Source organism: Ursus americanus, chromosome 31 (assembly GCF_024610735.1).
Source record: "Ursus americanus isolate L20-20 chromosome 31, mUrsAme1.1.p, whole genome shotgun sequence".
Classification (NCBI taxonomy): domain Eukaryota; kingdom Metazoa; phylum Chordata; class Mammalia; order Carnivora; family Ursidae; genus Ursus; species Ursus americanus.
The window spans coordinates 30,791,940-30,816,127 of record NC_142157.1 but is presented as its reverse complement, the minus strand read 5'-3'; the positions used below and the strand labels follow the sequence as shown (position 1 = coordinate 30,816,127).

The 24,188-nt window shown below is 43.3% G+C and overlaps 1 protein-coding gene across 6 annotated transcripts in view; it reads right to left on the bottom strand.

The window, feature by feature from the left end:
* Nucleotides 1-24,188, bottom strand: part of SFMBT2 (Scm like with four mbt domains 2) — a 220,901-nt gene that overhangs the window by 49,298 nt on the left and 147,415 nt on the right. For all 6 annotated transcript variants that reach the window (XM_045812898.2, XM_045812901.2, XM_045812897.2 and 3 more), the window contains 2 exons: nucleotides 13,588-13,670; nucleotides 7,564-7,690 (listed from right to left, as the gene is read on the bottom strand). In XM_045812898.2, the coding sequence (XP_045668854.1) occupies nucleotides 7,564-7,690; nucleotides 13,588-13,670 (210 nt within the window). The remainder of the gene's footprint in view (nucleotides 1-7,563; nucleotides 7,691-13,587; nucleotides 13,671-24,188) is intronic.

The following is a 24,188-nucleotide window of genomic DNA, read 5'->3' as shown; positions in this document are numbered from 1 at the left end:
GGGTCTATTGGTTTGGGTCTGTTCAGGTTCCCTATTTCTTCCTGTTTCAGTTTTGGTAGTTCATAAGTTTCTAGGAATGCATCCATTTCTTCTAGATTACTTAATTTGTTGGCATATAGTTGCTCATAACATGTTCTTAAATTTTTTTGTATTTTCTTGGCATTGGTCATGACCTCTCCTCTTTCATTCATGATTTTATTAATTTGGGTCTTTTCTCTTTTCTTTTTGATAAGTCTGGCTAGGGGTTTATCCATCTTATTAATTCTTTCAAAGAACCAGCTAGCAGTTCTTAAGGGACTGCTATATCTTAAATCACTTTCCTGTTCAGAAACACAAGATTTTATTTATTCCTCTCAACTATTCAGCAAGCATTTAAGTGACCAAAGTGCACATAAACTCTTGTCCAAATATTGTGCGATGTGATAGGCAAAGATAGAGGAGCACAGCCCTGTAAAACGGCTCACAACGCCAAAGACGGTATCAGGATGTTTACAGACACAGTGAGTGCTCTGTTCTGATGGAGCGCAGGCTCTGTGCAGGGAGGTAAAGCTGACGTGAGAAGGGGCTGCCTCTCTGTGTGCTCATCAGCCACGTCCTCTTCCTGAGCACTTACTATCACATGCCCTTTACAGATGTTAATTCCCATCCTATAAGGCAGAATCCATGATTGTATATATATTTTATAGAGCTGTACAAATAGGAAAAAAGGTTTTAAACTCTAAGTACTCAAGATCACACATCTAGGAAGCAGACGTATTGTCAGGAGGGGGCTGCCGAATCCACGTGGTGGAATAGGAGTCTTGACTCCAGGAGACATACGGATGGACTGAGAATGAGAAGGAAGACAACGGCTGTGATTTTACGAAGCAAACTCTTCAGGCTCCCATGAAGGTGGCGGAGCACCAGGGAACAACTGTAGGAGGAGGGGATGAAGACCTGAGCCAGAGTGGGGCCGTGAGACTTGAAGACTGAGCCGGGCAGGGGCAGTGGGCGCTGAGGGGACGCCCAGTCATGGCGGTGGGCCATGAGTGGCCGTGTGCTGGCTTGGACAGTCTCCTGGTTTCTCGCGTGGGTCAAAGGGGAAACTTGAGCAGAGCAAACATCAGGGTAACAACAGTGACGTCTGGGTGGGGGACGCTGGCGTCCACATGGGGATGCATTGCTCGTAGCTAAAACTGGGAGCTGTGGGCGGGTCTGCTGTGAGTGCTGGAGTTGTCGGCACAGCACTGCTCCCGAAGCCACAGAGACACGAGATTGCACAGGCAAAGAAAAGCACGTGGAAGAGCTCTGACCTCTACATGTGAGGGAGGCTGAACAAAGTAAAGCCAAGAACGCTCACTGAAGCAAGAGTCCGTGGGGAGGAGAAACCTGCCTGGCCCAGTATTCTGGAAAAGATGGAGGAAAGGCTTTGAAAGAGGGGACGATGTAGGTCAAATGCTGCAAACAGGAGAAGAGATGGGGACAACCTACTGACGGGGAATTATCAGTGACTGTGGGGAAACTTATGTAGAAAAAGCATCATAAGTAAAAAAAACAAAAACAACCAACCAAAGCCAGAGATGGAGAATATATATCAAGAGGAACACAAAACAGGAGTGTGAGGAGGACGGAAGGCGGGAGTATAATCACGAGTTGCAGGGGTGCAGTCGTCTGAGCAAATGCACCATCTCCCCACGGATGCACGGATGCTCGCCCAAATGTGAGCAGAGTGAACACGGTGTGTCTTGCATCGTCACTTTGTTTAAAAGTGATAAACGCTTTACCAGCTACCTCCATGAAAAGAATACGCCTCCATCGTGTCATTATGTGATCTAAGATCTTGTATATTCTATTTGCCACAAAACCAGGTTTTCTTTTATGACGAGGCAGAGAAAGGGAATCCTGGTTATGGCTGATAGGCTCTCGGCGCCAATTCCCACCTTCCTCTCTGCCAACAGGGGACGAAGATCTGAAAAACAAAACTCCTGCACGATAGATCCCAGGGACAAAGCAGGCTCCACCGGTGGTTTTCTACCCATGGGAGATGGGAGGACAGCATGAGGCAGGGGTGATCTTCCTCTGTTATTGCCTCCAGCAAGCGAGGCCCTAAAGGGTGTAGCAAATGGACTCGATACTTCCATTTCTGTTCTTAAGCTTCAAGGGTCGCTAGAGACGCTGCAGTGGTGCCACTGTATCCTCACACTTTGTAGCTGAAGCCAATGGCAGGCCAGTGGTTTAAGCTTCCTGCCCTTGAGAGGCCAACGTGCCCTTGAAATGAAGAGCCTTCTCAACGATCATAGAGGCATCTTGTTTCCTGGCACAATCCCGTCCTGCTCGAAACACTTACTGTGCTTGTTGGCCGACCCTGGAGCAGACAGACTCTCCCTCTACTTTCTAAGTTCTCTGAAACCTAAAATCTCATTTCCCCTGGATAATATATGAAATGTACAGCCTGGCATTGAGCTACTTATCAGAGTAGATTACATTTTACTGCCCCCACACCCCAAGAAAATCCAAGTTCTGAGCCTCGACAGGCCTAAGGAGCTCACTTCTCACTCGAGCAGAGCATCTAAAACGGTGCTGTCCAAAACAGAGGCATATAGCCTCACGTGACTAGTGAACGCCAGGCTGCAGACTGCACAACTGAGGAACTGAAATTATAATTTAATTGGATTTAAAACAAAGGAGCCATCCATGGCTCAAAGCCACACAGTAGACAACACAGAACTCACATCTATTAATATATCCTGAGAATGTCTCCCGCAGGGGTTCCAATCTAGGGTCCATGAATTCCAAGGAGGTCCATCCAAGAATTGTTTTGAGACGGTCCATGGATGGTCTGAAGCTGCATCAAAAACTGTATATGTGTGTAACTGCATCTTCCTGAATGTCCACAGCATTCATCAGAGTCTCAAAGGGGCCTGTCTCATCACAAATGCAAAAATCTGTTGTGGAACTGGGACCATTCTAGGAATTTCAACATACTCTCAGTTCTAGTAAGATCACTTGGTCCAAAACAGATTGAATTTTCCAGGAATCTGGTACAGGAACTACCTAAGCCTTCCACTAAATACATATTCATGCCCCCCTGGTTTGGGCCCTCATCCCTATGCCTCATAGAATCAATTTTGCTATGTGGGGCTCAAGCGAGAAACCTCATTAACCTTACTTAGCATGTTATCTCATTCATTCATTGATTTGATCACATGCTCATTCATTCACTCATCAGATCTCTACAAAGCGAGAGGACAAGGAAGGCAAGAAGCAAGCCAGTCCAGCCTCTGGGCCCTATGCAGTTGGGGAGCGGACAGACTAGGAGCCTTGAAGAGGCAAAGGATGGTTGGGCTGGAAGAGAGGAGGGGCGGCTGATCCTAAGTTTCCCTAAGAAGCGGTTAGACCACTAATCCCCTTGCTGATTGTGCACAGCCAGGTGATGCCTCCCCCCGGCAGGCAGCTGGGGGTTTACTCTCTAGAAAACACAAAGCAGAGAGACTTAGAGTCAGAAGCATGGCTACAGGGAAACACAAGAGCAGCAAATAGGCTCATGTGGAAAGTCCACGCACCCAATGTGAAGGGTCTACACCTTCCCGTTTCCACTCCTAACAACCCGGATGCCAAGAGAAAATCAGATAAATCAGGAAATGTCCCTGGACCATTCCGAAATATGTGCATTTCTCAAGAGGGGAGAAGGAGAGCTCACACCCGTCCTTGAACTGTCTCTGCCTTTTGTGTTTAAATACCTCTGCTGAAATTCTACACGAGGCTCAGGCTTCGAGGGTCTGCAGGCTGTTCTTGACAGCTCTCATCAGCGGAAATCTGGGAGCACTGACACGCAGCCCTGAATGTTCTGTGCTTGTCGATGTGAGATGTGAAGCTCACAGTGATAGGATGGGATTCCTAAACTCTAGGAAGCTTCTGCCCAAAGCTGTACACGGCACAGACTCACAGACTGACACTGACATACGATGTTTCTCCAGGACTCAGTGCAGAAAGTTTTTATTTTCTCTAGATTTCATTTCGGAGGGCAGCAAAAAATAAAGATCAGGAGACGTTGGTAATAACCTAATTTGGATATGACTGAAGCTCCCTGTTCTTAACATTTTGATACTTCTCGGGGTGCCTGGGTGGTGCAGTCAGTTAAGCAGCCGACTCTTGGTTTCGGTTCAGGCCCTGATCCCAGGATCGTGAGATCGAGCCCCACAACGGCTCTCCGCTCGGCAGGGTATCTGCTTGAGATTCTCCCTCTACCTCTGCCCCTCCTGCTCATTGTCTTTCTCTCTCTCTCAAATTTATTTAATAAATAAATAAATCTTAAAAAAAAAATAAAAAGATTTTGATACTTCTCCGCAGACCTGAGGATTCTGGGTCGTTTTTGTTTTTTGGTCCTCTGTGTGTTTATTTTTATTACAAACGGAACTGAAAGCAGTGGGTTAAGAACTCCTATAGGGCATCATTCCCTCCCTACACTCTAATCACAAGAGCACCAGCTGAGAGTCCCCTGCCCGTTTTCACGTGTAACAGACTCCCAATGGCAAAACCGGGTTTTGGTGTCCCCTTCCATAGCTCTCTTCAAAAATTTCTGTAGTGGCATCACCTAAAAGAGTTAAATAACTTTGCAGAAATGAAGCCTCCTGGTCACATAAAAGGCATAAATGGCATAAAAGGAATTTCTGCCTCAGCCAAAAGACTAAAAGCAATATATTCATGAATATGGAGCTTATCCCATCTCTTCTGAACAGGAGGAAAACATTAATAACGGGGATAAGAGAAGCCAAGGAAGGCAAAGATCTAAGCCCTCTTAGGAAGGGAGCAGAAGTACCATGAGGACGGGTGGAAGGGAGCGGGGGCGCCGTGAGGACAGGTGGAAGGGAATGGAGGCTCGGCGGAAGACCCACACCCTATCCCCGGAGACAATGATCTGAAAGGCACGTAAAGTGATGTGGCATGTGGGGATGCACGGCTGTCATGCTGGAGGCATTACCACTGAGAGCAACTCCTACTACACGGCTAATGCCTGTAATTGTAGCTATAACCACCTCGAGCAGAGTATTAACACAGGAGAGAAAACACAAAAACCCCATCATCATAAATTGCTTGCTAACCATCAGCAATCTGTGAGAGCTTGCATTTCTTTTCAAATATACATCTGAAATAATACCACCTCAATCTCATGTATTTCATTCATTGCCCACTCTTCGATATTAGCTCTTTCATAGATACTTAAAGAACTGACTTCAAGAGAAGTCAACTAGATTAAAAATGATCATTTTAATTACCTCAAAGTGGTCAATTGGCCATGTGTTAAAAATACTTCAGATCAATTTAATGCATAAAAATAACTAATAAATTGTTATGAAGTACTTTCTGCATTTACAGTGTCAAGTTTACAAATGGGTCTATAATCAGAATCACCAACATCATAAAAATGATTTAACAGCCACAAAGTGACCATGGCCAATCTCTAGCATTTATTCCCAGGACTGAGGACAGAAAACACTATATACATAAAACTGTGAAACAATGAGAAATTAGTGCCACTAAGCTCATTGTGACTTTAAAAGTAATATTCAGGAAGGTCCCAAACAGAACAAAACCCACAAACCCCAAAATTCAAGCAAGAACAAAGAGACAAAATGGGACTTTACTTTTTTGATCAAACACATGACTTTGACCATGGATTCCAGGTAGATAATATGCTACAAAATGTTAATTTTTTTTAAAGTGTGTAAGGTCTGGAAAAAAATGGACAATCTATTTTCTGATCTGCTCCCTAATGCTGATTTCACTGCTACAGGGTAAGAAAGCACTCTGGAGAATTAAGAGTTAATGTGAGCTACCTTACATTTCTTTGCTATAAAAACAGAAATTTATATCCAAAGAAAACCAGAAAAATTTATATCCAAGGAGCGAAGGCCGTCAAAAATGTTAAATATACGCTAAATATTGCTGCTCTTCATTCTTTTTAAGAATTGGGAAGCTGTGGGGTCTGATGAATTAACCAACGAAGGTGTCAAGCACAAGGAAACTGACCCGAGGCCTGTCTTCACGGCTTAGCTAGCTTCGTTTCTCCATCTATAAAAATCAGGACTCTTTTGCTGTTGTCTGTGTTAGGTAATTAACAGCTGTAAAGCACTCTGGAAGTATAAACTGCTTAAATAAATAACAACTGCCGAAGAACTTTAACGGTAATGTGCTAAATCATGATGAAACATGGGCTTTGAACTCTACCATTTTTGTTTTCAAATTAATAATGCCAAGCAAGACCCTGATCTCACGGTATGGCTTAGCACAGCATTAGGCAGCAGGTTTAATGTAGGGATTTGAAATCACAGGAGGACTCTTATTTTTTCCAAGTGCACCTGACTCACCTTCACATGTAGTAGTGAAAATAAGGTCATGTTCTATTCCCGTGGCTGCAGAAATATCACCATCATGCCTATGTCTACTTTTTTGGCTAATTCCCGCTAGAGGCCATTTTACTTGAAAATTCCCCAAACAATTAACTTTTTGAGAATTTCCTTTTATTTCACGTTGATTGTGAAATCCTAAACCCCAGTAACATTTTAAGCTATTTTTCTAGGACTTAATGACACAGATAATGTTCACCTACAATCACTATTCTCCACCCTTCCCACTCACTTGGACTACAACATTTATGAGGCCGAGATCATCAGCCTCAGAATTTCCGAAGCTTCTTAGACTTGCTTACTAATGAGACAGGATGACGAGATTAGCACCACTTCTATGACCTTGCAAACTTTCCATTCCAATGGCGGTAGGAGCAAGCATGCCATGATGGCTAACATACACGCCAAGAGAGCTAACTTTATTATTCGTAACTAGTCTTGTTTCTTCATGTATATTTAAAATAATTAATGAATGTCATGAAAATAAAAAACTAACAAACCCCCAAAATTTAGATCATGGAAAAAATGGGAAAATCCTACAGATCAGACTTATCTTAATTCCTTCTCACTGAAAATATATAAAAAATACAGTGTTCCATCGCAATCGAAAATCTGATCGTGGTTCCACTTATAAAGTATAATGTTATCTGAATTATCTGCACAATCATTAAAAAAAAGTAGCTATAAAGAACAGTTTAAACACCAGTAAACAAACAAATCTTGTGTATTATATATTTGGGGAGAAAATCACCTCCAGTGACTATTTCAAGGTAAAATCAAACATCTATGGAAAAATCCAAAGTAAAGGGTATTAGTCACATTAAAATGCAAATATATAATTGTATCCTCATAATAACCAAGACCTCAAATACCAGTTTTAGTGACTCATATTAATTTAATTGTGACATTAGCTTTTATAATCATAGATGTAAAAAGACTACCATGTTCCAAACATAATTATCACACCAGTATCTCATTTCATGAAATTATTAGTTAAGATGAGAGCCTCTGAACAAATTTCTATCTGATTAGTTTCACTTATTCAAGAACACTGAATAATTTAAGATCTGTTTAAATGGAAGGAAAGCGGCAGGGGGTACTTCGGATAAGTACCATGTGCACCCTGCCACTTCCTGATGGACCCTAAGCTCTCCAGGACGGCTGGAAGCCAGCGTACCTTCCAGGTGAAGCCACATCAGCCTCCCCTTCACACTGACAACAGATGCCACGCAGAGCTCGCCTGGATTCCTGGGGTTGACGGCTTCAAGCTTCATGTTCTTTGTGAAACCCCGACTGAATGATGTCTGAAAGAGAGAGAGAACGGACACTGAGCCAGCGAAGACCGCAGCAGAGGCAGCAAGAGAGCGGCCCGCTGGCGAAGCGGGGAGGCGCACCACGGCCTGCGCAGGCGCACCACGGCCCGCGCATGTGCATACGGGGACGCACGCGCAAGCATGCGCACGCGCACACAGAGCCCATCCATCTGACAAACCGGCTTTCCCGCCATTCGTTTAAAGAACCATGACCTCATTTGCATCCCAGAATTAGAGGTCTGCTGGCGCACAGCAGGTGCCTCCTAATATCTGTTGAAGGAGAGGGTGGCTACGTTCTCTTCCCAGTCGCATATGCGTCCTTACTTCTATGCAGTCACTGCGGTGCACATCGTTTCTTCTTCCTTCCCTGTATTCCTCACTCGCATCACGCCTGGGCGTATGCGTGGCTGTGAGGAGACGGCCTGAGTCTCCATCTGGCATCATTTCCTTCAGCCTGAAGAACATTCTTTAGCACTGTGTATAGTGCAGGTCTGCTGGTGGCAAATTCCCATAGTTTTATCTGAAATTGTCTTTATTTTACGTTTGTGGCTTTTGGCTTTTATTTAATTTCTAAATTCACTTTTTAAAAATTTACACATAGGAACATTCACTCTTTTTGGTGCCCTGTTCCCTAAAGCTTGGCTGTTAGATAAACGCATATAGTCATGAGGCCAAAACCTCAATGAGCACACAGAGCAGTCCCTTCATCTCCAAAACGCCGTTGCACTGGCCCTTTGGTGATCAATCCCTCCCAGACAGTGCAGTCTTGCTTCTTCCACTGAAGCAAAATGCATTTGGGATTCATCCATGCTACTGCACAAACAGGTAGTTCGTTCTGTTTTACTGCTAAGTAGTTTCTGTAGATGTGCCACAATCCATCCATTTACCAGTTGGACATTCAAGCTGTTTCCAATTTCTGGTGATTGTGAATAAAGCCTCTATAAGCATTTAACCCCAAGTTTTTGTGTGAACAGAGTATGTTAGTCTGCTTGGAATCTAATAACAAAATACCACACACTGGGTGGCTTTAACAATAAAAATTTGTCTCGCAGTTCCAGAGGCCAGAAGTCTGAGACCAAGGTGTCAGTAGGGCTGGTTTCTTCTGAGGATGCTCTCCTTGGCTAGGGGACAGCCGTCTTCTCTCTCTGTCTCCAAACGGTCTTTCCTCCATGTACACAGTCTGTGTCGTAATTACCACTTCTCCTCTGGACACCAGTCATACTGGATTAAGTCTCCCCCATATGGCCTCACGTTACCTTAACTATCTCTTTGAAAACTCTAACTTCAAATACAGTCACATTGTGAGGTACTACGGGTTAGGACTTCCATTGCATGCATTTGGGGGACTACAATGCAGCCTATAATGCAGCTTTCATTTCTCCAGAAATGGAATAGCTGGACTGTGTGGTAAATGTATGTTTAACTTCCTAGGAAACCACCAAATTAGATTCCATATATCATGTTGCATTCCCATCAGCAGCATATGGCATTCCAGGGGCTAAACATTCTCGCCAGCAATTGGTATTGGCGCGTTTTCCAATTTTAACCATTCCAAATAGGTGTCCAGTGCTCGCTAATTGTGGCTTCAACTTGCATTTTCCCTACTGCTAACAATGTCGAGCATTTTTTCACACATTTGTCATTTGTCTATCTTCCTTGGTGAAGTGTCTTTCTCTCTTCATTCAGGAAGCATTAGCTTTGGTGCTTTAAAAATTTTTTCAGTACTCCACACACATTGGTTCGCTGTCTTCTAGCGCCCCTTGTCTCTGATGCAAAGTTCGCGGTCATTCAAGTTGTTGTTCCTCTATTTGGGATCTACCATTTTTTCTCTGGATGCTTTCAAGATTTTTCCCTTTACGTCTGGTTATCAGCAATTTGACAATGTTGGGTTTCTTCATATTTATGCTACTTAGGGCCCACAGAGATTCCTGAATTTGTACATTTAGTACTTTCAGCTACTTTGGGAACTTCTGGCCATTGTTTCTTCATATATTTTTTCTTCTGTCTCTGTGGCCATTTCTTCTGGGTGTCCAATTACACGTGATATTGTCCCTCAGGTCCCTGAGATTCTATTCTTATTCCCCACACCCAATCTTCTTTTTCTCTCGGTTCTTCAGATGGGATCATGTCTATCCTCAAAATCATAAACTCTTTCCCGTCACCTCCATTCTGCTAGGAAGCCCTTCTGACGAATTTGCTTATTTTAGGTATTGTATTTTTCAGTCCTAGAATTTCTCTTTTTCACACTTTCTACTTCTCTTCTGACACTTACTACCTTCTCATTCATATTTTCCTTCTCAAACGTTAGGGTACATTTGAATCACCTGGAGAACCTTTTAAAAATAGACTGCTGGGCCTTACCTACAAGTTTGTGATTCATTTGATTTGAGGTAAGGCCACAGAATTTGTATTCCCAACAAGTTCCCAGGTGATGCTGCAGCTGCTGGCCTAAGGACCGCCCTTTGGGAATCACTGCTTTGCACCGAGCTTAGTTTTAATGGGAGCTTTAAAATACGTGTCTGCCAACTCCGACATCTGGGTCACGTTGGGTTTGGTCTCTGTTGATTATCTTTTCTACTGAGAATTTTCCTATTTCTTCATGTGCTAAGCAACTCTGAAATCTGGATGTTTTCAATGTTATGTAGTAGAGACTCTGGATTGTGTTATGTTCTTCCCAAGAGTGTTGATTTTCTGTTTTAGCAAGCAATTAACTTGTTTGGACTCAAACTACACACTCCGTCTCCTGAGAAGGAGCTCAAACCTCAGCTCAGTCTTTCGTCCTTAACTAGGCTGCCTGGAGTTTGCCTGGAAAATACACAATCCGTGGGTCAAAGATTTAAGGAAAGTTTATACATAGCATCTGTGGTTCCCTCTTCTGGCTCTTCCCTATCTGAGACTCCTCTCACTTTCCAACAGTTGTGGTTGCTCAAATTCTCTTGTCTGGTTCATCAGGCCAGAAAGACTGTGATTTTTATATTACTGGTTTTGTCATCTCATACGTTGTCAACCATCAAAAAAGTCTGAAAAAAAAATCACACAATCACCCCATAATATTCCTTCCAAGCACCTGCTCCCCTCCAGGTCTGCTCGCTTTTGTTCATTCTCCACATACCCAAAGTAGTTGTTTTGGTATCCTGTCCAGAGTCTAGAGCTGCTATTTGCCAGAGGGTCAATTCACATGAGCTCAGCCAATACTCAAAACAAAACTCCCTCCTAGCATTATTTTTAAATAAAAATAAAATTTCCAAAATCATCCACTACTATAAATTTCAATCAGACATTACAATACTGTATATATCTATTTTGACAGGTTCCTGTAAGTAACAAAGATTACGTCCTTATGTGACCCATGGGAGGAAACCAAGGTTATTCACATTCACACCTCTTTTTATACAGGTTAAGTTGCAAATGCAATTATATCTTTATGTAACCAGAACAGAATTATCCAGCATATTTTGAGAAAGCAATTTGCATTTTCCTTTATGTTACTTTGGAAATACGAAACACAGAAATTCTAGGTGGGCTATTTTTCTGCAAGTCATCCTGCTTCATCCACGCATATTATGTATTGAGCTTCTTTTTGATAATATGACTCGATAGGCTGCCTGAAAAGCCTCTAAGTAAGTTAAAATGCATTTTATCCTACTTAATAAGGGACAGCTACAACCGCATAACCTATTTTCGTTTCAACTCACTGCTTGAGGGTAATTTATAAAGATCAATAGCAAAACTGTTACCTGTGAGTTTATTTTACTAAGCATTTGGCTGTGTCAATCCATTTCGGCACTGCCTCTGATTGTTAAACATCCCCAGGGAAATCCACTTCCACAGCACCTCTCCTCTAGTACACACAAGATGTGTGATTAAAAAATGAATTCCTAATAAGCATTCCATTAAAGAGCACTTGTGGCAAGCTAACAAAATTCAGCAAAGTACCAGTAATGCAATGCATATGCCAACAGGCAGATAACAATCCTGTCGATTAAATAAACGGAGGGCCCGAAACAAAGCGGGCATATTTGTAACAAGTGCATTCCTAATGAATACGCCAGCGTAGTCATTAAAAGAGATTTCATCTTGGTAGCTAAATCCCGAAAGCTCAGAGGCCACCTGGGGATGTGGCTACTTGCTCCACGATTAAATTGCACATGGCCTGCTGCTGGCAGAACAAGAGCAGAGGACGGATGGAAAGAAGCTGCAGTGGAACTGTGTTGTCACAGAAGAAACAACTCTCTACCTACAAAACTAGGGGACACATCAGGATTTTCCTCGCCAAGACTGGAGAGGCAGGGAAGGAATATTTCTTTTGTCAGGTAAAAAGCACAACTCCAGAGCGGTTTGGGGATGTGTAAGTATTTCCATGACCCTAAGTGAAAGGCAACAAGGCCAGGACTCTGTGACAAGTGATGTCACTATGGTAAAAGTCTAGTGAGACGCACTGGGACTTGATAAGGCCCGGGAGCTGACCTGCGGTTATCCTCACGGTGGCACGCCTACCCAGCAACCCCGTCCTACCACCTCAACTCACCACACAGATCTTTCCAGGCTGCAGAAGAAACACCTTTGTGCAAATGCCAGGTCAGCCAGGAGAGAGTCCCTTTGGTCATTTCAGGAGCCCTGGTTTCCAACTCGGCCGCTGATGGGTTTCCACGTGCGTAAGTACAAGCTGGCCTGCTGATCAACCTACTTCATTCTTCGAAATCTGCCTCTGACTTATGCTCACTATTGAGCTTCTCTATGAAGCCAGCCCCTCTGCCTCTCAGTTCTCGTATGCTGTTAGCCCCGCGGTACAGATTATAGGGGGGTAGGCAAGGAATCGGCAGCTCTAGGAGCACATGTCCAGAAAAAGTCTCTGATTTGGGAGCTCTCTGCACTGTAGTATCCGCAGTCCCTAATCAGAGGACTGAGTCTTTTTTTTTTTCTAGCATAAAGAATTAACTTTCGTAACTAAACGCATGTCTAACACACTAGGCTATATATTTACGCCTCATTCTTCAAACAGAAATAATAATCCAGATACCTTTTCGTAGTTCCTAGGGTTGATAAAATTTCCCTGAATAATTTATAAGCTACTTTTTACAACCAACTCCTACAACTAAACAAGTACACACGTGTGAACACACACACACACAGACGCACACATTGCTATTTATGTGCCATCATGCCAACAGCTCGAGTTGAACCAGGACGTGGCTTAAAGCAAGCAAGAAGGAGAACGGTCGGACTAGCATCTTCCTGAAGTAACCAGGAAAAGATGCTGATGATCATATATTGAGAATCTACCTCTAGAGCAGAGCATCTCCTGTCAATGGGCTTATCAACAGTATACTCCACACAGCAAGTGCACATGTAAGGTTGGCCCAAGGTGCCACCCGAACGTGTCCTCCTTTCTCTAAGGTATGGACTCATGGCTGCAAAAAGTCACTCGGCCACGGCACGTTTCCTAGCCTCATCCGTGGCAGGGGCGGCCGAGGGACTGGTTCTCACCAACGAGGGTAATTGGAGGAACGTGTCTATACCACAGCCACAGTGTTTAGAAGTAAGACTAGCTTCTCCTTCATCTCTTTCCTTACCTGCTTACTAGATTCAGAGGAGGAAGCCAAAGGCTCACCGGAGGCTGAGGCACTCATCAGGAACACCCTGGACCCTTCTGTAAGTGACGGCTGACCTTATCTGGAACCACCGTACAATTAGCGGTGGACCTGTCACCACGGCCCAGAGTCACCCAGATACACAACCTGAATGAGGACTTTCCAAAACTACAAAAGCTTTACGATCCTGTGGTACACGGCAGCACTCTACTCTTGCTCAGGAATATAAAGCAACTTCCAAAATGTATGGCGAAGGGCACTGAGGATAACAGGAGTAGCAAGAAGCAAGCTGCTTACATTTCTGAAGCAGAAGGGAGGTGCTTCTTCTGTTCCGTGCAGCTTGTGATAATCGGCCCAGTCGAAGTCCTGGCCAGAGTAACCTGTACAGGACGAAACAAAGACAACACAGCGTTCATCAGGCGAAAGCTCAGACCAAATCAACAGCTTTAGAGTGTGTCACTCATTAAAATAATAGGAGGTCCAAGTATAGGGCCCCAAAGGGTGAAGTCCTCCCCTATTCCGGACAGCATGTCAGATGTTCTGAGGAACACGTGGGAAAACGTAAAGTTCTAAATTCAGATACTGTATACCATCATGATCATAATGTGGGGCCTGAAACCAGGGGAGGGATGGACTTTACCCACATCAGCACATGCCGGGGGTGGGGGTAAATCTGCTTTGGGGGAGAACAGATGAGACAGGCTGTTATACACCACACATCCGTACAATGCATTTTGCAGAAACAATACAAGAATACCTCCCTCCACGTAAATCCTGAGTTCACGTCAACTTGCTTTCCGGTATCTTCGTGGAAACCATGAGACTTTATTGAAAAACACCACCTCAGAGGGATGGTTTTTTAAAGAGTTAACAGAAGGTAGAACAAATAGCAAACAAGGAGTTGAGGTTTTCGTGAGAAAGCCTGGAAAAGCACGTAACCCTGAGAATTGCATGGCGAAGGAGGAAGGAAAGTGAGAATCGGCAAAGACGGGCCTCTCCGGGTGAGGCTCTGGGGGCACATCGGAGACATGGAGGGAGGAGTTCGAGAAATAGCTATTCCCACCTACTAAACTTAATGAAATTACAGATCTTACCAAAGTGGGTTTTTTTTCCTTTCTTTATTCATTTCACGTGGCAGGAGGGGCACAATTAGAGTATATCCGTCATGACCACCATGACAAGACATGGGAGAAGGTCTTGGGAAGGTCATGGGAAGAGAAAACAGTTCCAAATCATAAAATAAGCACGGCACTGGGTATACGGTTTAACCTGGCTAGCAAAACACCTCTTCCTGTGAGTGTCATTTGCATTTCCCGTGAACAAAAGATAGCAGTGAAAGCGACGAGAGTAGTACCAATTGGGATAAACGGAAACTGAGTAAAATGTCACCGTAACCTTCACTTGTGTGTTCTCTCTTGATGAGTTTATGTGTATGGAAAATAAATCCACAAGGGAGTTCTTAAGTAAGTTTTTGAGCCAAGTCCCCATTTTCTCTTCCCCATATCATCGTAAATTCTACACCTGCAGACTCACTTAACATGGGGACTTGTAGTTACTAAATCCTACAGCTGCAGTGACTCCAGAAATTCTTCCTGAAGAAATACACCAGTTGCCTCCGACCTCTATTTGTATTTCCAAGTACAAGGTAGTATTCTTTTCATTAAGGAAGCTCAGTTTACCCAGTTTTTTTCCAGAAGATGGGGATGGAGTTAACCAAGCAGGCACCTGTCCTCTGGCCCAGAACCTGACCCTTGACCCTCCCATCCCCCCTGACCATCAGTGGCAGAAGGACCCCTCTTTCTTCCTAAGACACGCCTGTCATTCTATAAAGGCTATCAACTCATATCTTTCCAACAAGGATACAAAAAGTTTTATAGCTTTGAGATGCTGTACTCTAGATTTCTAGAGAGTTTCAAAGAGATTCTGCAAGTTTTTCCACCTGCCCTTGCCCCCAACCCCTCTCTCCAGAGTCTGATGGAGATTTCTGGTAGGGGTTTCTGGAAGGGACCCCCTCATCAGGGTTTTCTGGAAAGGACCAAACCAACTCTTTGCTGAACACTTACAAATAAAACATGTTTTAAATAAGATAATCCAAGTTTCTTTACAATTAATATAACCCTCCACTTTGAGAACGGTTTCTCTGGAGCTGTTTTGGGTCAAATCTTTACATTAATGCGTAAGAACAGAAGAATTTGCCAAAAGACAGCTCACACTGCTGCAAATCTACGCAACGTATAAAAGGAGGACATCTGGGATTTTAGAGCCAGCTCTACCAGGAACTGGGTGAAACAAGGTGAAAGCAAATGGAATCTTTTGCACCTGACTCCCCTCATTCATAAAACAAAGGGAGGACTTCTAGCTGTTGCATTCCATAATTCAGAGCCACCATTATTCATTATTTTACTGTGGCTACTTGGGACTTTTTCCCTTCCTTCTGCGGTTAATTCCTTCCTCTTCTCCTATGAGATAAGTGTGGCATGGTAGATAAAGAGAGGCTATGTAACAAGATACTTCCTAAAAGCTCTTCATGGAATAGCTGAAGACAAGATGCATCTTGCAACAGAAGGACCCCATTTGTTTAGGGTTGTGACAGACTGACTTCGCTAAAGCCAAGATCTCTTTCCGTTCCAACGTCTTTTCCCTGGACCTCTGCTGCTTGGTTACTTTTGTGAGCTGACAAAAATCTCATCAAGATCATGGGGGAAGAGGGGCGCTGGATGGCTCAGTCGTTAAGTGTCTGCTTTCAGCTCAGGTCATGATCCCAGAGTCCCGGGATCCAGCCCCGCATCAGGCTCCCCGCTCAGTGGGAAGCCTGCTTCTCCCTCTCCCACTTCCCCTGCTTGTGTTCCCCCTCTCGCTGTGTCTCTCTCTGTCACATAAATAAAATCTTAAAAAAAAAAAAAAAAGATCATGGGGGAAGAGGGGAAATAGGGAAAAAAATGTATATAAATGAATAACAAGCCATTTTCTGATATACCATGGAAATCTGGGTATTCTTTATGGTCAAATAAAACTTTCCAATGTAGAAGTCACCTCTGCTCCCCCTACAGAGGTATTTAGCTGGGCTTTCTATAATCGTGTTTATAACCATGATCTTCCCATGGGCTTCAACCCACTCCATCCAATATCATGCTCTATGGTTTCTTAAACCTACATTCAATCCTTCTACAGCCAGTCTTCAAGACTCTCTCTATGGGGAGCCATTTTTAATCTAATAATTTCAAGATATAACCAAGTCTTGCTGGGTACCTAAGCAACAATGGATGATTTTGCCCCCAGAGCTCTTCATTTCCTTGAACATTTGAACAGCCTAGACTTCTTCTCCTCTCCTTCTCTTAGGGACCTTTATTCACTTCATCACTTAAAATTCTTTTCCTTCAGGCTGATAATGAGCTCGCTCTTTGTAAGGAAGTTTTGTGACAGCTCAGAATATAACCGCTACATAAAAACAAATTGCTCTGGCTTGTATAATAGAGACAACAGGGGTCAATTATACTCATTAATCAACAAAGACAGAACAAGAAGTACTGAGGCTTAACTGTAGCTAGGAAAACATGTTTTAAACCCAGGAGGGAGGAAAATAGCAGAGGGGGAAAGAAAATAAAAGGAAATCAAAACCCCTTGGGCTATTAAAATCTGCAACAAGCTGCCACAGGGGACTGTTGAACCATGGCCACTGGAGTTACTTAAGCTTTTATTAGTGTTTATTCTGAATGAAGTTCCAACTGTTACAGGTCCAAAAGAGAACAGGTCGATGACCCATTTCCTTGTGATACAAATTAATTGGCACAAAACAGCCCCACTTGCAAACATTACTATTGGTTGTGCAAGTGGATAATTCTTTCAGAAAACAATTGGCAATAAAAATGTTCACGAACTTTGACACAACAATTTCACAACAATTTAAAAACAATCCTAAAAACTGAAAAAGTGTCCTACATTAAGATGCAATAGCATTATCGGTAATTCTGGGGACAGGGGACTTTACATCCCCAAATCAGAGAGGATATGAAACTCATCCAAGGTCCATGGAAAATCATACAGGCATGAAATTGCACATAGTTTGTTAAAAAAATATGAAAACATTATTGCTATAGGTTTAGATGGAAAGACTGCCCGGCTCAAGCATGTGCAGAATTATCAAATTTATATAAAAGTATGCAAAGAAAAAGATCAGAGGAAATGTAAGGAAAACTTAGTAATGGTAAATATCAACAGAGTTATTTGGATGGTGGGACTCGTGGTTATTTTTTTCTTCTATCTCTTTGTATTTTCCAAGTTTTCAATAATGATCATAAATTATTTCAATAAAAACTACTTGAAAGTGTAGCACCTTTGCTCCATTTTAAAAGATAAGGCACTAGTCAATCAATCAAGAGCTAATTCAGCACATGGGATACACCATGACCACCTCCCGAGAGCCAACCTCCAGCTTCTCATTTGCTAACAGAATCTTAATGTTATCCAGTTCCTACAGGAAATTAGGACTCTCCTCAGCACCAGAAAGTGAATCATGAAAACCCCATATAATCACGGTGGTCTTCCTGACCTTGCACCAGGAAGTGAATCATCACAACCACCCCCATATAATCATGGTGGTCTCCTGACCTTTGCACCAAGAAGTGAATCATCACAACCACCCCCATATAATCATGGCCCTTTGCACCAGGAGGTGAATCATGACAACCCGCCCAGATAATCATGGTAGTCTCATGCCCTTTGCACCAGGAAGTGAACCATGACAACCCTAAGACAATCACAGTAGGATGGAGGGAAGGGGAAGGACTTAAAAAATATATCTTTCTGTAATAAAAGGGACACACAGAGTAAGAGCTGCTCTTCTATGCTGAGTGAATATGAAAAAAAACTGTACCATCTTCAAAAATAACATTAGCAAAAAAAAAAAAAATATCATCTTTGCCATCTACCCGACTGGCAAAGTGAAAGACAATAATAAGAACCCACCACTGCAAAGACTGTGGGGAAACAGGTGCTTTTATGCATTTCTGGTTGGCATATAACTCAAAAAACCACCGCAGATGCCAATTGGGCAATGTGTCAAAATCGTTAAGGCGTCTACTCTCCACTCTAGCCCTTTGCTCCTTCACATATTCAGTCATTTAAAAGCACTTATTAATGCATGCTCCTTGCCAGGCACGGTTCTAGTACCAGGCACGCAAAAGTGAATAAAACCCGACAAAAACCTTTACCCAGGCAAGCCTACATTTCAGTGAGAGGCGACACCTAATGCATAAGTATAAAAAGTCAGATGATCACAGTGTTACAGAGAGAAGCAACGAAGGGGCAGCGGGAGGGATGAAAAGTCTTGAGGAAAAGCTGAAAGTCCGAGGAACTGAGGAAGGAAGGCTTGTAGCCATCTGGGGCAAGGGCAGGCCAGGGGGAGGGGCCAACAACTGGAAAATTCCAGGAGCATGTCTGGAATGTTCTAGAAACAGCAAAGGGGAACTGCAGGGCTGGGCAGAGTGAGCTGGGGTGAGAACAGAGCGGTAATTCCACTATGGAGCATCCTACAGAAATAATAGGATGCTGTGCAAACATTTTATGCATCAAAGCAGACGAGAAACAATACACAGAAACACAGATGTGTTTACATCATTTATTTACCTGCAGATCATGGAATTTTCCAGTCACTTAAAGTAGCAGACATGTTGGCATGTAAGTACCAAATTAGTGTGTATAAAATAATTAAATAAATACACAAAGTTACATATTCTGGGATATAGAAATCTGGAAGAATATACACCAAGAGTTGTTTCTTCAGGATAGGAAGCTTCTCTCCTTCTCAAAATTTTAAAGAATGAATGTGTTATTAAATCTATAAATAAAAAAAAAATCTCTAAGGGGCACCTGGGTGGCTCAGTTGGTTAAGCATCTGCCTTCGGCTCAGGTCATGATCTCAGGGTCCTGGGATCGCCCTGCGTTGGGTTCCTTGCTCAGCAGGGAGACTGCTTCTCCCTCTGCCTGCTGCTCCCCCTGCTTGTGCTCTCTCTCTCTCTCTCTCCTCCCTCTCTCTCTCTCTCAAATAAATAAAATGTTTAAAAGAAAATCTTTAACAAAACTAACAAAGTCCTAAAAAGTTGTAGCACTTTCTCAAACAAGTCACTTTTCCCTGTGAGTCTCCAGGCTGCTGACCTCTGGGTCGGTGAGGGTAAGATGAGGATCCAGCAGGTACTGAGGACGACACACACACTGTGTGCAAACTGTGACTCCAGGACGGAGGGAGACATGGAGAACCCAGACAGAAAGCTTGGAAGACGCCCACCACACTGACCGAGGAACACGCAGCCCCACGGGGAGACGTCCACCTCTGAACATGTTCACAGTGCTGAGGTGGAGACGTGGGATGCGTGTCCACACCACACAGGTGAGGAAGCAAGACCCCAGACGTCGGGGCCGACGCAGCGCTGGGATCCAGTCTGTCTACCCCTGAGCAAGCTTCCCAACAATCCCTCAATTCCACTCATGCATGAGTCTGCATACAGGCTCACAGGCAAGAAGGCAAAGACACTCATAACTGACTCAAGTCCTTCTTTTCACCCATGCTGTTTGCTAAACAGCTACACGCACCCCTCCCAAGTCTGCCAGCTCCCTCATTTCCTCAGCTGACATTCGGTGAAGTCCTCCCTGATGCAGATCTTTAAAATTTATACATTCATTCCCAACTGAATTCTCCTGTCTTTACATTCATGGAATAATGCAGGGGAAAAAGAACCATGGAAAATAAGGAAAAAGGATGGAAACAAATAAGTCAAGTTAGTTATAAACCCCAGCCATTCCAACGTCCTAATCTTCTAGAATAAAAACCAATGCTGAAACGTATGTAATACACATAGGTGACAATATGACACTTAAGACACTTCTCTGTCCGGGGGCATGCCCAAAATATTAATCTGAATCATAAACATAACGTCAGGAGATGTGGACATGTCCCCAGGATACGGGCTCTAACATCGCATAGGTATCCGCTGCCAACAGCAAAGCCATGGTAAGAATCCTGAGAACGAAACTGAGGAATAAGTGAACAAGAGAGATGTCACATCCAACCATCGGAAATATTTTCAGATATAAAAAAATGACCCAGTTTTACTCCCCCGACTCTTCTCAATCAAAAGCGAACTGTTGTTCAAGAATCAATCAGAAAGCTGGAAATGAGAATAAACTTCCAAATCCAGTAACAAGATGGGCCCTCACAGATGCCAAACAAAATACAGCAATAATAAAATAAGTACATGGAGAAGAAAATCTCCAGATGCCAAAAATCCATGAGGGCCACAACGGCAGAGCCACCCAGTGCAGCGAATGTCCGGAGCTCACGCGGGGTGGGAAACAGCCATGGGCTCAAGAGAGCAGAGCAGCAGGGACTGAGACTGTCATAAAACGCCCAGTCCCCGTCAGATGCCTGGTCTGTGACAACAGGACCAGGTGGACTTGGCTCACTGAATGAGAGAAGGAGCAGACACAGCTGCTCCCGGCCCAGGGCTCTGGGTAAGTGGGGAAAGAGAGGAGTCCCGTGCTCCACCAAGCCAGAGGTACATGTGGGGAAATGTACATTTTTACAATTCTCTATGGCAAGGCCGAGAAATTAATGTGACATTCATTCCTTCATTCGTTCATTTACTCTTTGAATATCCAGGGACGCCTCCACGTACCAGGACTGTTTTCGGTGCTGGGCATACAGAAGTGAATAAAAATGATTTTTAAAAAGCTTACTTTCTAGTGGGGAGAGAAAGACAGCAATAAAACCTAGGACTTGCAAAAATCCTTGGCAGACCCTAATACAAAGCTAGGAGGAAAGAAGTACTTCACTCTAAGGATTATGGAACTCCCACAGAAATCACCACCACCCCTGAAAATTAGCTCACAACGGAAAATCACAACCCACATAATGAAACAAATGAACACGAGAGTCATACAAAAAAGGCTTTAAAACAATTGACAGACTAGGGATAAGGAGGTCAACACCCACAAGCTCCAACAGCCCCGGACCTGAATGCCCTGCCATGCTTTACACACACACACACACACACACACACACTCACACACGCACACGCACGCACGCACACACACGCACACGCATGCACACGCACGCACACACACAGAAGCCGACAGATCCTCAATCTCACCATGATAGTTGGATGTACCTTCTAGAAAATTACAGAGCAAACAAAAATAGAGCGCGAAAATGTAATGGTTGAAAAATTCAATTAGTAAGTTTGACCTAACAGAACACTCTGATAATAAATTTGAAACCACAGCTAAAAGAGATAATTCTGGGGGCATCTAGGTGGCTCAGTGGGTAAGCATCTGCCTTCGGCTCAGGTCATGATCTCAGGGTCCTGGGATCAAGTCCCGCATCGGGCTCCCTGCTCAGCAGGGAGTCTGCTTCTCCCTCTGCCTCTGCTGCTCCCCTTGCTCTGTCTCTCTCGCTCTGTCAAATACATAAATAAAATTTTTAAAAATTCTGTAAATATATATATATATACACCTGTAAATATATATATATATTTATTTATCTGTAAATCTGTAAAAAAATTCTGTAAATATATATATATATATATATACACACATTACCAAAATTGTCTCAAACAGAAGTAGTCACTACGACTAAACGTACAACCACTCGAGGAAATAAATTCATAGTCAACAGAGCACAAACTAAAACAGCACCAGCCCAGATGTTTTCACAAGCTAGTTTTACCAAACCTTCAAGGTCAGAGCATCCGTATCTTACACAAACTGTTCTGGGGACACACTGCCTCAGGAAGGCGGCTGGAGAAGACATAAACAGGCAAAAACCCATGACATTCCATTATACTGGCCACAGCCAGTAAAAAAATCAAATGAATAATAATTAAAAAAAAAAAAAAACCATCACAACAGCAAGCAAAAGGACGATGTACCTAGGAAAAGTTCTAGCAGAAGACTGAAAGTTATAAAAAGATAATATAATGAAATAAATATAAATGTGTCTAAATTAATTAAGTCCAACACACTGTCAATTAAAATCCAGTGGGTTTTTTTATAGCATCTTCCAAACTGATTCTAAAATACAAAATACAAAAAAAAAAACCTGCCAAAAGCAACCCAGACAATTTCGAAAATGGAGAAAGAGTGGAGGGATTCGCCTGATGGATATCAAGACATAAAGGAAAATCAATTTTTAAAAGTGACGTATTTTCGTTTACCACCTTAATCATTTTTATTTTTTATTATCATGATAAAAAATAAAAGATAAAAGTAAATAAAAATAAAAGTGACGTATCTATGCAGAGATGGACAAACAGACCAACAGAGCAGAGTAAGAACAGAGAAGGTCCTCACCCCTTAAGGGACTTGCTGTTATGCCAGTGGTGGCATTACAACTCGGAAGGGGAATCAAGACTATCCAATTAATGACGCTGAGACAATGGGTGAATCTGAAAACCCCATTCAACTTCAGCAAAAAAATAAAATTGTTTTCTTTTCTCATGTCATGCAAAAATTAATCCCAAGTACATTAAAGAGCTAAATACAGAAAATGAAACTGCGAGATTTTGAAAGAAAACATTGAACATCAGTAAAAAAAGATTTCCCAAGACATATAAACAAATCATAATGGACAAGATTGGTAGTATTAATTACATTATAATTTCATACTTCAATAAAACATAAAATACCGTTCAGAATCAAAACGACAAGCCAGTCTAGACTATTATATACTGTGAAGTGCATGGCCAAGAAAGAATTCACATTCAAACAAAAATACTTCTAATAATCAACAGAAGGGCCAAAAATACAATCAACAATGCAAAGGCGTCCGAGGACCCGCTCCACTGAACTAGTAATTAGGAACCAAAGTGAAAGGAGCAGACCCATCTCAGGGCCATCAGGATGGCAACGTTCGAGCCTAAGGCATAATCATAATAGGAGCATGCAAAACGGGAGCTCCAGCAATCCCACGTTTGCGTATATCCCCAGAGAGGTCTCTCCCATTTGGGCACGTGTACAGAGATGCACATTTGAGTATCATTCACAACAGGGAAAACAGGAAAGACCTTCAAAATCTTTCAATGGGAAATGGATTTCGAGAACTAAGGTCTGTTCATATACAGCAGGCAAAATGAATAAATAACCGACATGCACCGACATGGAGAAAGATCTGCAAGATGGTACCGGTGAGAGTTACACAGAGAGAGGAGTAGCACGATGGTGTTGATACGCATATCGGAAAGCTCTGTTGTCAAGCAAACAATGAGAGCCTCAGAGTCAGGCAGTAAACGTGTACCAGGTTTAGGAAGGTGATTACCTGGGGGGAGAATGGGTGGGGCGGTGGAGACGACGTGCCAGAGAGGAAGGGTCGAGCACAGAATGAAGGCAGGACTTCAATTCATCCAACGCTCAACACATACCGACCAACAGCCACACTATTCGAGCCACCGGAGTTGAGCAAAGAACAAGAAAAAAATCCCTACTCTCGGGGTCTTTCACTTTAGTGGACAGACACATACAAAACAGGACAAAGAAGTAAAATCACACTACTTGTATCTGACACGCTAAAAAAGATCTGTGCAGCAAAGCCACACAGGGAAGGAGATACACATGTTGGGGGGAGAGATCTGTAACTGATACTCAACGGGACAGCGAAGAAAGATGCCCTGGGAAGGCACCTCCATCAAGACTGAAGAAAGAGGAGGACAGACGACCTCAGGGGGCCGAGTGCCATGTCCCAGGGAGGACAAGGAGGCCGGCGGGTCTGGGCAGACTGGGGTGGGGGGCATCTTAGGAAATGGGGCCAGACAGGGAACTAGTGGGAGCCGTAGGCTGGGACCACGACCTGCTCTTGCCACGGAGTACGGTGGCAGGCCCTGGACAGGAGGGACATCTTAACACGGCGATCT